Source organism: Cynocephalus volans, chromosome 12 (genome assembly GCF_027409185.1).
Source record: "Cynocephalus volans isolate mCynVol1 chromosome 12, mCynVol1.pri, whole genome shotgun sequence".
In the NCBI taxonomy this organism is placed as follows: Eukaryota; Metazoa; Chordata; class Mammalia; order Dermoptera; family Cynocephalidae; genus Cynocephalus; species Cynocephalus volans.
In genome coordinates this window covers 87,247,088-87,259,982 of record NC_084471.1, presented here as the reverse complement: position 1 = coordinate 87,259,982, position 12,895 = coordinate 87,247,088, and the positions used below count along the sequence as shown (strand labels likewise).

Sequence of the window (12,895 nt, the reverse complement as noted above, 5' to 3'; positions counted from 1 at the left end):
AGTGGGCTTGTCATAAATGGCTTTTATTGTGTTAAGATATTTTCCTTCTATACCTAATTTGTTGAGAGTCTTTATCATGAAGGAATGTTGAATTTTGTCAAATGCTATTTCAGCATCTTTTGTGATAAGCATATGGTCTTTGTCCTTGAGTTTGTTGATGTGATGTATCACATTTATTGACTTGCATATGTTGAATCATCCTTGCATCCCTGGGATGAATCCCACTTGATCACAGTGTACAATTTTTTTTTAACATGTTGCTGTATTCTTTTTTTTTTTTTTTTTCCGTGACCGGTGCTCAGCCAGGGAGTGCACCGCTCATCCTTATATAGGATCTGAACCTGCGGCGGCGGGAGCGTCGCCGCGCTGCTAGCGCAGCACGCTACCGAGTGCGCCACGGGCTCAGCCCAACATGTTGCTGTATTCTAATTGCTAATATTTTGTTGAGGATTTTAGCACCTAGGTTCATCAAGAATATTGGCCTGTAATTTTCTTTTTTTGTTGTGTCTTTATCTGGTTTTGGTATCAGAGTTATGTTGGCCTCATAGCATGAGTTTGACAGAGTAGCATCTGTTTCAATTCTTTGGAAAAGTTTCATGAGAATTGGTATTAACTCCTCTTTAAAAGTTTGATAGAACTCAGCTATAAAGCTGTAAAGCCATCCAGACCCAAACATTTTTTTGTTGGAAGATTGCTAATTACCACTTCAATCTCCTTGCTTGTTAATGGTCTGTTCAGGTTTCCTATCTCTTCTTGGTTCAGTCTTGGTAATTTATACGTGTCTAGAAACTTATCCATATCTTCTAGATTTTCAAATTTGTTGTCAGACAGTTGTTTATAATAGTCTCTAATGATTCTTTGTATTTCTGTGGTGTCAATTGTAATGTCTCCCTTTTCATTTCTGATTTTTGTTATTTGGGTCTTCTCTCTCCTTTTTTTTTTGTTAATCCAACTAATAATGTGTCTATTTTGTTTATCTTCTTGAAAAAACAACTTTTAGTTTTGATGATCTTTTCTATTGTTTTTTGGGTCTGCATTTCATTTAGTTCTACTCTGATCTTAATTATTTCTTTCCATCTACTGTCTTTAGATTTGGATTGTTGTTGTTTTTCAAGTTCTTTGGGGAACAGCATTAGGTCATATAGGTTTGTAAAACTTCCAGTGATTTGATTATTGTTAATCTCCAGTTTTAGTCCATTGTGGTATGAAAAAATTGTTGGGATGATTTCAATTTTTTAAAATTTTCTGAGAGTAGATTTGTGACCTAATATGTGGTCTATCCTAGAGAATGTATGATGAGCTGATGAGAAAAAAGTGTATTCTTTAGCTGTTGGGTGAAATGTTCTGTATATATTTGCCAAGTCCAGTTGGTCTAGCATGTAGATTAAATCCTGTGTCTCTTTGTTGAATTGTTGCCTGGAAGTCCTGGCCCATACTGAAAGTGGGGTGTTCAGATCACCCACTATTAATGTATTAGGTCCTATCTCCTTCTTCAGGTCTAAGAGTGTTTGCTTGGTATATCTGGGTGCTCTGGTATTGCATGCATACATGTTTATGATTGTTATGTCTTCTAGCTGGATAGTTCCCTTTATCATTAGATAACGGCCTTCTTTGTCTTTTTAAACGTTTTTGGTTTAAAGTCTATTTTGTTCAATGTAAGAATAGCTACTCCTGCTCGTTTTTGGTTTCCATTTGCGTTGTATATCTTTTTCCATCCCTTCACTTTTAGTCTATGAGTGTCCTTACAGGTGAGGTGGGTTTCCTGAAGACAGCATGTACTTGGGTCTAGCTTTTTAATCCAGTCAGTTAGTCTGTGTCTTTTGAATGGGGAGTTTAGTCCATTCACATTTAGAGTAGTTATTGAGTAGTGTTGTTTAATTCCTGTCATTTAATTGCTACTTGTTTAGGTGGTTTAAATATCTTTTGATCATTATTTCCCCTTTTATTGCTCTTCTTCAATGTGAGCTGGGAATTTAAGGTGGAATGATTTAGCTTCTTTCTCTTTCTTGCTGGCATTTTGTTTTAACTGTGGGTTTTACTCTTTCTTGTGTATTCGTGATGATGGTCACCATTATTAAGATTCCAGATGAAGGACTCCCTTGAGAATTTCTTGCAGGGCTGGTTGGTGTGTGGTGGTGAACTCCCACAACTTTTGTTTGTCTGGGAAATACACTATTTCTCCCTCAGTTCTGAAGGAGAAGCTTGCTGGGTAAAGAACTCTTGGCTGGCAGGTTTTTTCTTTTAGTATTTTGAATATATCTTTCCACTTTCTTCTGGCCTGTAGGGTTTCAGTTGAGAAGTCTGCTGTTAGTTTGATGGGGGTTCCCCTATAAGTGATCTGATGCTTTTCTCTTGCTGCTTGTAGAATTCTCTCTTTGTCTTTGAGCTTTACGAATTTAACTAGAATATGTTTTTGGGAGGATCTTTTTGGGTTGAATCTGTTTGGGGACCTTTGAGCTTCCTGGATCTGAAGGTCTGTATCTCACCCTACACCTGGGAAGTTTTCTGTTACTATTTCCTTGAGTAGGTTTTCGATACCGTTTCCCTTCTCCTGCCCTTCAGGAATACCCACAATTTGGATGTTAGAGCACTTGAGGTTGTCTGCTATCTCTCTTAGGTTTTCCTCATTATTTTTAATTCTTTTTTTCCTTTTTTTTTTTTGTCCACCTGAGTTATTTCAAAAAGACCATCTTCAAGCTCTGGAATTCTTTCTTCGGCTTGCTCTGCCCTGCTGCTCAAGCTCTCAGTCATGTTTTTTATTTCATTGCGTGAGTCTTTCATTTCTAGAAGTTCTGGCTACACTCTTTTTTATGGTGCTCCACCCTGGGTCTGAGGCGGGATGAGGGGTCACGTGGAGCCGTGCATTTCTGCTGGCTGGCTGGTGCTGGCAGGCTCACCTGCGTGGTTCTGGCTCAGGGCACCAGGGCAGGACCTGGAGCTCCCCCCCCGCCTGGGTTCAAGGTGGCAGGGCAAGGGGGCTGCGTGGAGCCATGCAGTTCTGCTGAAAACTTCAATTTTTAGAAATGAATGAAGAAGATAAAAATGAAGCAGTATAATAAACAGAAACTGATCTCACCAAGTGCTTCAGAACACAGATTGAAGTTTTTCCTCCCCCTTGATTCCTTTCCCCAAAGAAGGGAGTTTCTGCATTTGCTTAATGTTGTAAAACAGACCAGAAACAAATAACTTCCTGTGAACCAGAATACAAACACTTTTACGATCATAACAGTAATGTTTTACAGTTACATAGTGCTTCACATATTAGATATTGGTAAATGGTAGATGATACTACTGTATCATTATCACTGTTATTGTTTTTTCTAAAATTTCCACACTAATCTTCTCAACTGATCTTTTCAACAACCCAGTGAGGGTAGTCTTTTTTTCCCTGCCTGCCAGGTAATGATAGTTTTGTAATGAAATTGTTATGTTAAAAGTTAAAGTAGATGATCAATTGGTAAAACATTTTTACCGAATCATTTAAAATTAAAATTAAAGACAAAAGATATAGATTTTCTATCTATATCTATAATATCAAAATTATAATTATTCGACTGAATTTGTCCCAAATCCAAGCTGATTATTTTCTTTGGTCAAAATGTCCTAGGCTGGGAGACCATACTGTATCATTTGGTGGTGCAAACAGATGTCCTATGCTGCAAAGGTTTTAGAGTACCTACAGGTTCATATAGTTAATAAGATAGATATATCTGCATGTATATTCTTTGTCACAAAGAAATTAAAGTATAAAACCTGTCTTTCACATGAATACTTGTTTGTTATGGTAAAATTATTCTTTTTAACTTGTTCCATGAGGGAGAAAAAAAATATCCCAAATGTTTTTTTTGTTTCTCTATATAGACATTAGAATGTGATTTCTTATCTCTTCGTATATTTTTGGTCCAAAGACACAGAAAATGTGACTCAGTGAATATGACACATAAATTTCTGGATGGCAAGAACCACATCCTCTACCTCTTGGTATTTCAGTGTCTATTATGTAACAGAGGCCCAGTAAATGTTTATTGTTTTAGGCCAAACTCTATGTAGCTATTATTTCACTTTATCAAACTTAGATTTCCTCACTTGGATTAACGTCTTATTGAGGGCCAGTTACCAATTTATGAACATTATTTGCTTCTCCAAATAATATGTCTTAATATTCAACATACTTTATAAAAAATTTTTTAAAAAAATAAGCCAAACATATATAGGTTTAGAAAAATTTAGACAAATTCATGAAGATTCTCTAATTAGCTCAGTGGATAATACTGCAAAATTAGCTTTTTTCCAAAACACTGAAAGTACAAGTTAAGTTGATGTAAACAAATTTTTAATGTTTAAATGCCAGGTATTAAGGTGGAAAAAAATGGAGTTGGGAGAGAGTAAGGAAGGTAAAATTATACATATGAATGTGACAATCTCTGCTGTCAAGAAGCTTATAAAATACTATATATTTGCGACTTTACAAAATTCTTCACTGATAGACTTCTTTGTATTGTACATTTCCCTTTATTGACAATGACTGAAAATAATTCATAATTTGGTTGACTGAATGTCCTAGTTAACTGGAAGCTGTCAGATTTATCAGGTCCAAGTTTTGAAGAATTATAATAAAATAGAGGTTAGAAACACAAAACACAGAGCTGACCATATAAGTTCAGCTTTATAATAATTCTCAAAAGTTTGGTTGACTATTTTATTTGTTCATTTTCAATAAATATTTGCCATATATTTTATGTAAGGCACTGTAAGTATATAGGAATATAGAGATAATCATTTACTCATTCTTTCACTCACTTATTTAAGAAACATTTATTGAGCACCTATGATGTTCCAGACAGTGAATGTTCAATCATTCTTCTTAATAACTGTATAATATAGTAGGAGAGATAACAAGTCCTAACTGTAGATACCAGAACATAGGACACTATGTTAGAAACCCAGTAAAAGATATAAAGAGTGCTTTAAATATTCAGCAGATGTATTAACAATATTTATTTGCTTACCTGGCCATTTGTTATTCCATCAACCTGATGATTTACCTTTTCTTAATATCCCTTTACGATTCTGCCATGCATAAAGTTGGCTAGTCCCTTTAAAATTTCATTTTTCAGTTAAAATTATTTCCATAAATGTATTCCTTGCTTTTCACAATGGTACTCTGGCTTCCTTATTCTAAACTTACCTAACTCTAATATTTCTAATATTTCAGATTTTGTTGAAAAAAATATTAATCTCATTTACGCTTTTCACAAGTTTATAGAATTTGTTGGCATAAAAATAGCCCAATTTCATATTTTCTCATACAGCAACCTCTTAGTCCATTTGATAAAAGACACTCACTTCTAAAATTATACTGCATACAATCTAATCTTTCTTGGATGATTTAGAAGTCACTTTAAGATGTTAACAGTGGCTCAGAGTCATTTTTTTCAATAGCTGTGGGTACAGGATGCAGAAGGCATTAACACTGAATTGAATGAAATTGATGGCAGAACTGGGTCATGGGCCAAATGCTACCCCCTTAAATATATCAATTTTTTACTTGTCATTTTTTTCTTTCTCTCAAAATTAAGCAAAGAACATACAAATTATACTCTGGTTAATTTAGGTTAATAGTAAATTAGAATTCACTGTGCATACATGAATCAAAGCATATAGTTACTTTTTAATATTTAATATGCTTTTAACTAGTTCCATAACAATACAAAGTTAAGTACTTACATTAGCTGCACCAAGAAGTATTAATGTAGGCCCAAGACCTATTGTATATATTGATCTGAGCATTATTGAAACAAGAAATGGCCGAATACCCACAGGCTTGGAGAAGAAAAACAGCATAGATGTGCAGATCGCAACTGCTATCCAAAGAAGAACTGAGAACAATGGAGAAAGAGTACCTGTAAAATGTAGAAGAAGTTCATTTTTACTGAGAACTAGAAAAGGCTACAATATTTGCTGCTCTACTTTAAGCCATAACCAAATCAAGCCATAACGCACAGAATTTCAGAACAACCCCACTCTACACTCTTTATGTTTCGAAGAAATGTCTTTGAATACAATACTCATTATTACATTTCCAGAAAGTCTGTGGTTAATTCAGGTGATTTAAATACTAGTTAATGCACCTTGCATTAACTCTGAAAATTGTTCATTTTTCACTCATATGGGAGTGATTTGCTAAATACTTTTGATAGATGTATCTCACTGGGGAACCTTAATTTAAAATTTGTGATTAGTGACCATTAGATGTATAGCTAAATCATGTGCAATCAGGTATTTTTTCATTGAATTCATACCTTGTCTTATCCATTATTATCAAGTTTCCATATTATAGATGACTCTGAAGAATCCAGTATGTAGAATACCCAGTCTTTAAAAAATAGACACAAGCTTTAACCATTAAAATGCACTTGCATATACATGTATGAATACCTATGCATGAGTGTGTATATGTGAAGGCCAGCTCAAGTTCTAAAAAACTGTTGTTATTTAATCATCAGAAAATAAAAGTTCCAAATGTTTCATAAATGAACTCCGTTACAAACAAAATTTCATAGGAACTACACAAAAAGGAGATTTAAACATACATATCCTTTAAAAAGAGGTACAATTCATTGACATGTGGATTCAAGAAATCTCCCTCTGAACGGTCTGTGGTGCTGCATTTGCAGAAGTGAATTAAGGAACAGCATTCTCGGGCTGATTGGATCTGCTGTGGGACCTCAAACATGTATATATAAGCTGACAGAGAGGAAACAACAAAAAGGAGATTTTTCCACTACTTTCTCTGGCAAATATTCCATTATGGCTTCCATTCTTTGGACCACTCCTCTTTTTATTATTTATAAAATTTACTTCTGCATGAAAAACATCTTGAGGGCTATGGCATGTAGAGCTTTTGTATTATCATCGACACCCTGGAATTATTTGGACTCCTTTAATGAATTCTGTGTAGGCCTTTAGTTCATAGTAAGTGCTAATAGATCTCAAAAGTAGGTTGGAAAATCCTGTCAGATGTCAAAAAACATACAAATCAGATAGTGAATTGCATTAGTCTAGACATAATTTTTTTTGGCAATGTGTGTTCCTATGTTGTCTCTTAAAGCAAACAATGATTAAAGAAGGTTGGGAAGAGAGATTCGATCTTCCCCCTCACCAAAATTATGATCCAATGAGATTAATTTGAGGATGGGGAAATAAAAGGAGTAAACAGCTCTGAAAGTTACCTTTAATTCCTGCCCTCTGGCTGGGCTAACAAAATGGATATTCTGCTCACGTTTACCGTGATGTTGGCTTGGAAGAACTCCATGTCTACCAAAATACAGCCTAACCACCAACTGCTTTGACATCACAGATCCCAAAGAGCCATAAAGAAGATTAAGCCTCCAACTTTCTCTCATGCTTATTGGGACCTGGGAATCCATCACAATGTAAGCTGTATAAGGGTGAGGACCATCTCTGGTCCTACACAGTGCCAGTTACACACCAACAAATAAATAGGTGTTGATTAAGTGAATAAACAAAAATATACTCGGTGAGTTTGTTTTCAGTCAGTAATGACGAAGCCTCCAGTTATAAATTTCCTAAGTTGACGAGTGTCACTTTTAAGTGTACTAAAAATGCCAACACCTTCAAGGCACATTTAACAGCTTTCAGCCAGTCATTTGATTCTTCAGTATAATTCGTAAGTAATGTCTCGTGTGACATTTTTATTGTAGAAGTCCCAGATTTGACACAGATAGTCACCCTGTGCATTGTTGCTAATTCCTGTTAAGCTAACCACATCCTGACTACTCTTTCCTAGATAGTATCTGGCTTGCTATGATTTCCCATTGATTAAACAAGAAATTACAGCCATCCACTTAAAACTAGGTGTTTGATCCTTTTCTAGAAAAGCTCAAAGAGCGTCTAGCATAGTACCTTTTATATAGCATAATGCTAAACATGCATTTGAGGAAATAACTTAAAAGTTATTTAAAACAGCTATTAATTAACAATGATGCTTGTAATTATCTTCTGTAAGAATGATCATATGCATATTGATTTCTATCTGAAGATTCAGTGCTGAAAAAAGAAACTGAAATCTCTGCCAAACCGTAGAGAAGATAGTACCTATTTTCAAAGCCAATCCTTATCCATTAATGGTAGGAAGTAGGGGGATGTTTTCTCTCCTTAATACTTCATATTTGTATTAATTTTCTATAATAGGCATGTATTATATTTATAATGGAAAAATTGTTTTAAAATTTATCCTATACATTTTTACATCTTAGAAAGCATGTAGTTTATACTTTATAAAAGAAAATTCAGACAGAGAAGTTGGACACTTCAATTCAATGCACATAATGGAGCTTGGCTTCCTAGCTCATGCTGACTTGTTTATAGTTTCTTGTACAGAACATGCTGCCTCTTACTTCCCATCTCTCTCCACTCCACTGCCTCCCGCTTAGCCTCATGAGACCTTCCCATTTCCTCCACTTCAGGCCAGCTAAAGCAGCCACTAAATTAGGAGGTTCCTCAAACTCCTGCAGATAGAACTCCCATACGATCCAGCAGTCCTGGGTATGTACCCAAAGGAATGGAAATCAACAAGTCAAAGGGACACCTGCAGTCCCGTGTCTATCCTGGCTCTATTCACAACAGCCAAGAGCTGGAATCAACCTAAATGTCCTTCCGCAGAAGGCTGGATAAAGAAAATGTGGTATATGTATACAAGGGAATGCTACTCAGCCATAAAAGGAATGAAATTCTGCCATTTGCAGCAACATAGATGAGCTTGTAGAAAATTATGTTAAGTGAAATAAGCCAGGAACTGAGAGAGAAAACCACATATTCTCATCCATTTGTAGAAGCTAAAAAGTTGAACTCATAGAAGTCGTGTGTAGAATAGTTGTTACCAGAGACTGGTAAGGGGAGGTAGAAAGGGGAAGGCGAGAGGGTGGTCAGTGGATACAAAATAGTAGAGAGAGAGGAAGAATAAGATCTAGTGTTCTACAGCAATATAGGCAGACTGCAGTCAACAACAAAGACTGTGTATCTTTCAATAGCTAGCCAAGATGATGTTTAATGTTCCCAATACAAAGAGTTGACAAATGTTTGAGGTGATGAATCTACTAAGCACCCTAATATGATCATTGCACACAGTATGAATGCACCCAATTATCATATTGTATTCCATAAATACACACAATTATCATGGGTCAGTTAAGAAAAAATAATTAAAGAGAAAAATAGAAGGTGGAATAGTGGATACCAGAGGCAGGGAAAGGGAGGGGGGAGGGAAGATGGGAAAGGTTGGTAGACTGGTACAAAGTTACAAAGTTACAAAGTTACAGTTAGATAGGAAGAATAAGTTCTGGTGCTCTGGGGTAACAAGAGCTAATATCACTGCATTGCATATTTCAAGATAGACAGCAAAGAGGATCTTGAATGTTATAACCATAAATAAATAATCAATGTTTAAGTGATAGATATGCTAACTATTCTGATTGGAACATTATACAATATACGCATGTATTGAAACAACAAACTGTACCCCATAAACAGGTACAATGAAAAAAAAAAAAAGCCCTGGACTCCTGAATCAATTCAAACAGGTTTTCAAAGCCTGGAAATGAAAGGACATTATCTGCAGTAGAGAGCGGAGGATGCCCTACAAGCTGGTCCTCTGAGAATCATCTCCCCCTTAAATATCTCCTTTCATTATTGTACCGGTTCAAGAGAGGCACTACTCTCTCAGTCGATATTATAACCCGAGTGTGAGCCAGATATTTGAGCACAAGAAACTCCCAGCAGCTCAGGTGTTACCAGGCTGGAAAATGCACTTGGAAAGAGCATACGCAGCCCCTGTATGCTCTCTGCCACAGTGAGCTCTGCAACTCTGAAGCAGCATGGATTGGGTCTGGGGTTTGAAAAGGAGGCACATTTTAATCAGAGGTCTTTCACTGGCCTAGGATGTACCAGGTGATTTCATGATCAATTTCCATACCTAGAATCATAGGACCTCAAATTGGACAGCATCCTTCTATTTATTATTTTTTTTCTCTCTTTTAACTTTTCATTTCAAAACTCTTTCAGACTTATGTAACAGTTTCAAAAATAATACAAAAAAATCCTTTATACCCTCATCTAGATTTCCCAAATGTCACCACCTCACGTAAACACATTACAATGACCAATATCATGACATTTAACATTAATAAACCACTTTTATCTACTCTATCTAATCAAAGTCGGTCAAATGTCAATTAATGTCCTTTTTCTGGACCAGGTTCACACATTGCAATTAGTTGTCATGTCTTTTTTAATTTGGACAGTTCGTCAATCTTTCTTTGTCTTTTATAAGCTTGATACCTTTGAAGAGTACTTGCCAATTATTTTGTAGAATGTCTCTCATTTTGGGTTTGTCTGAAATTTCCTCAGTTTATTCATTTTTGGCAAATGATGTCATCTCCTTGTCAGCGCACTGTATCAGGAGGCACATGATTTTGCTGTGCCTCATTACTGATGGCATTAACATTGATCACTTGGTGGAAGTGATTTCTCCACTTTAAAGTTACTATTTTTCCTTCTGTAATTAATAAGTATATTGTAGGGAGATACCTTAAGACTATATCAATATGCTGTTTCTCACTATACTTTTCATCATATAGTCACCCTATAATCTTAGCATCCATTGACGACTCTTTCTAATGTGATGCCAAGTGGTGACATTCTACTTCCATCATTTATTCCACATATTTTTAATTGAAATACTATATAAGGAAGATATTTCTCTTCTCATGATCCATATGCACTCCTAGATTTTTATTTTCTTCTATGGGTTATAATGTGTTACTGTCAATAATTTTTTTCTCAAAATGTTCTCAGATTTGGCCACCCAGAAGCCTTTTCACTTCAATTCTGTGTTCTTTGACACGTCCCCATCACTTTTTGCGTACTTCTTCAGGGAATCTTAATGGTCATCAAATCCATCTTTAAATGACCGCAGAGTGCTCCTGACAAGTAGTCATTTACCCTGTTTGACAAAATACAGCATCAGAGAACTTTCACCACCAGCACAGAATTTTCTTTCTCCAGATGGTTCTGATGGCCAAGTGTGCTCCTAGCTATGTGTAGTGTGTAACTGGGGTTTAGAGACTGAGCTGATCCTGACCAAAATTTTCACCTTATTCATGCAGTTATAATTAAATAACTCACCCAGAACTGTAATCAGATGGCCTAGACACACCTTGAGATTTCATATCGCCAAAATGGCAACTCACACCTTCCTTTCCCTCTAAGCACCACACCCACACTCTGATACCCTAAGACCGAGCCTCCACCTTGGGTGCCACTGTGAACTCCTATCCAGTCCCTTTTCAAGAATAAAGTCTGCATCTGCACCTGATGATGGGGGACCGTGTTTCCCAGTCTTATGTTTCTTAGTCCTATTTCTTTCTGAGGCTGTAGACTTGCTCTAAACCCTCCTAGAGATGTGGTTTCAAGTTCTTATTCAAAGACCAGCTGCATCGGCAATACCTGGTGAGCTTATTTTAAAAAATACATATTTCTGAGCTCTACTTCCAAATTATTAGGCAAATCTTAAGCCTCACCTTCTTCGCAGGCTTGTCAGGAAGATTAAGTGAAATTCTGTACGTGATGTACCTAGCATTTTGTCTGACCCAATCTAAGTGGTAAACAACATCCACTGCTGTTATTATTATTGACATTACTATTACAAATATCATTAGTCAGGGAAGTGCTAAAAACGTATCAGGTGTTCTGCTTTCTCCTGCAAGAGTGAAGAGCAACAGTCCAGAGGGGTGGAATTTCCCATCATTATTATATTTCATGTACAATAGGTGGCAGCAAAGGCTATATACATTGGCTCTGGTGGTCAAGTAAGGGATATCACGGAACATAACTCAGGGAAATTTAGGTCCTCTATGAAGAGGCACCTGTTAGCTACATGCCGCCAATCCCATCATCCCTGTAGAAAAGTCTCGAATTGAACACATAAGGGGTTGGCCTCTACTCTCAGATCTGCCATTTTTTTAATCTCTCTGGGATTCTGTCTCTTTATCTGTCAAATGAGGGTTTCGTATTAGATGATTTCCAAAATTGCTTCCATCCCTGAGACTTTACGCTTCTATTACCTGGGGCTCTACAATCTACTCTCAGCGTTCTGTGTGCAGATCATCATTCCAGGATGGACTTCTCTCCTCACAAGAGTTACATGATTCTGGGCCAAGACTAAACAAAGCGAAGAGAAAGCTGTTTCCTCTTCCTGGTGTATTTGCAGCTTACCCACAATGATGGCCAAATATGTGTAATGTTTTTCACTGCTATTAAACTCATACATATACTCCACTAGGAAATATTCTTATGCCTTCCAAAAAAGAAAAAGATAAAAAAAAAAAAACTTTGTTCATGACCACTCAGATGATAGCTAAAGGTCAGGACTTTAATATCTGCGTTACCTGTAATGAACCTGCAAGATAGCAGATTAGTTTTGAACTCACATTTCCTTTCTTGCACTCCCACGGCTCATCTGTAATAGGCTTAAATACCTCTGTTCTCATCATACCATCACTTCAACTAGGCTTCCCTTTATAGTATAAATATTTACCTTGCGACAAAACCAACTAATCTTTACTGAACACTTACCAGGCACTATTCTAAATGCTTTAACTACAGTATCTCATTAAATTCTCACAATAATCCTATGATCAGATGAGGTGCAAAAGCACTTCACAGTCATTATTTGCTGATTTCTCTCATCTTTTCCTCTAAGCCATTCTTTCCATACCCATTCTGAACTTATTTACCTGATTATATCCGAAGCCTGTAACATATTTCCCTATGTACTTTGACAAACTTAAACAAAACATATTTCCCAAAGTCCCAC

General features: G+C 36.3%; 1 protein-coding gene across 1 annotated transcript in view; it reads right to left on the bottom strand.

Moving 5' to 3' along the window:
* ITPR2 (inositol 1,4,5-trisphosphate receptor type 2) overlaps positions 1 to 12,895 on the bottom strand; it is a 487,108-nt gene that overhangs the window by 82,437 nt on the left and 391,776 nt on the right. Inside the window, exon 49 of the mRNA XM_063115575.1 lies at positions 5,728 to 5,903. Coding sequence (XP_062971645.1) covers positions 5,728 to 5,903 — 176 coding nt within the window. The remainder of the gene's footprint in view (positions 1 to 5,727; positions 5,904 to 12,895) is intronic.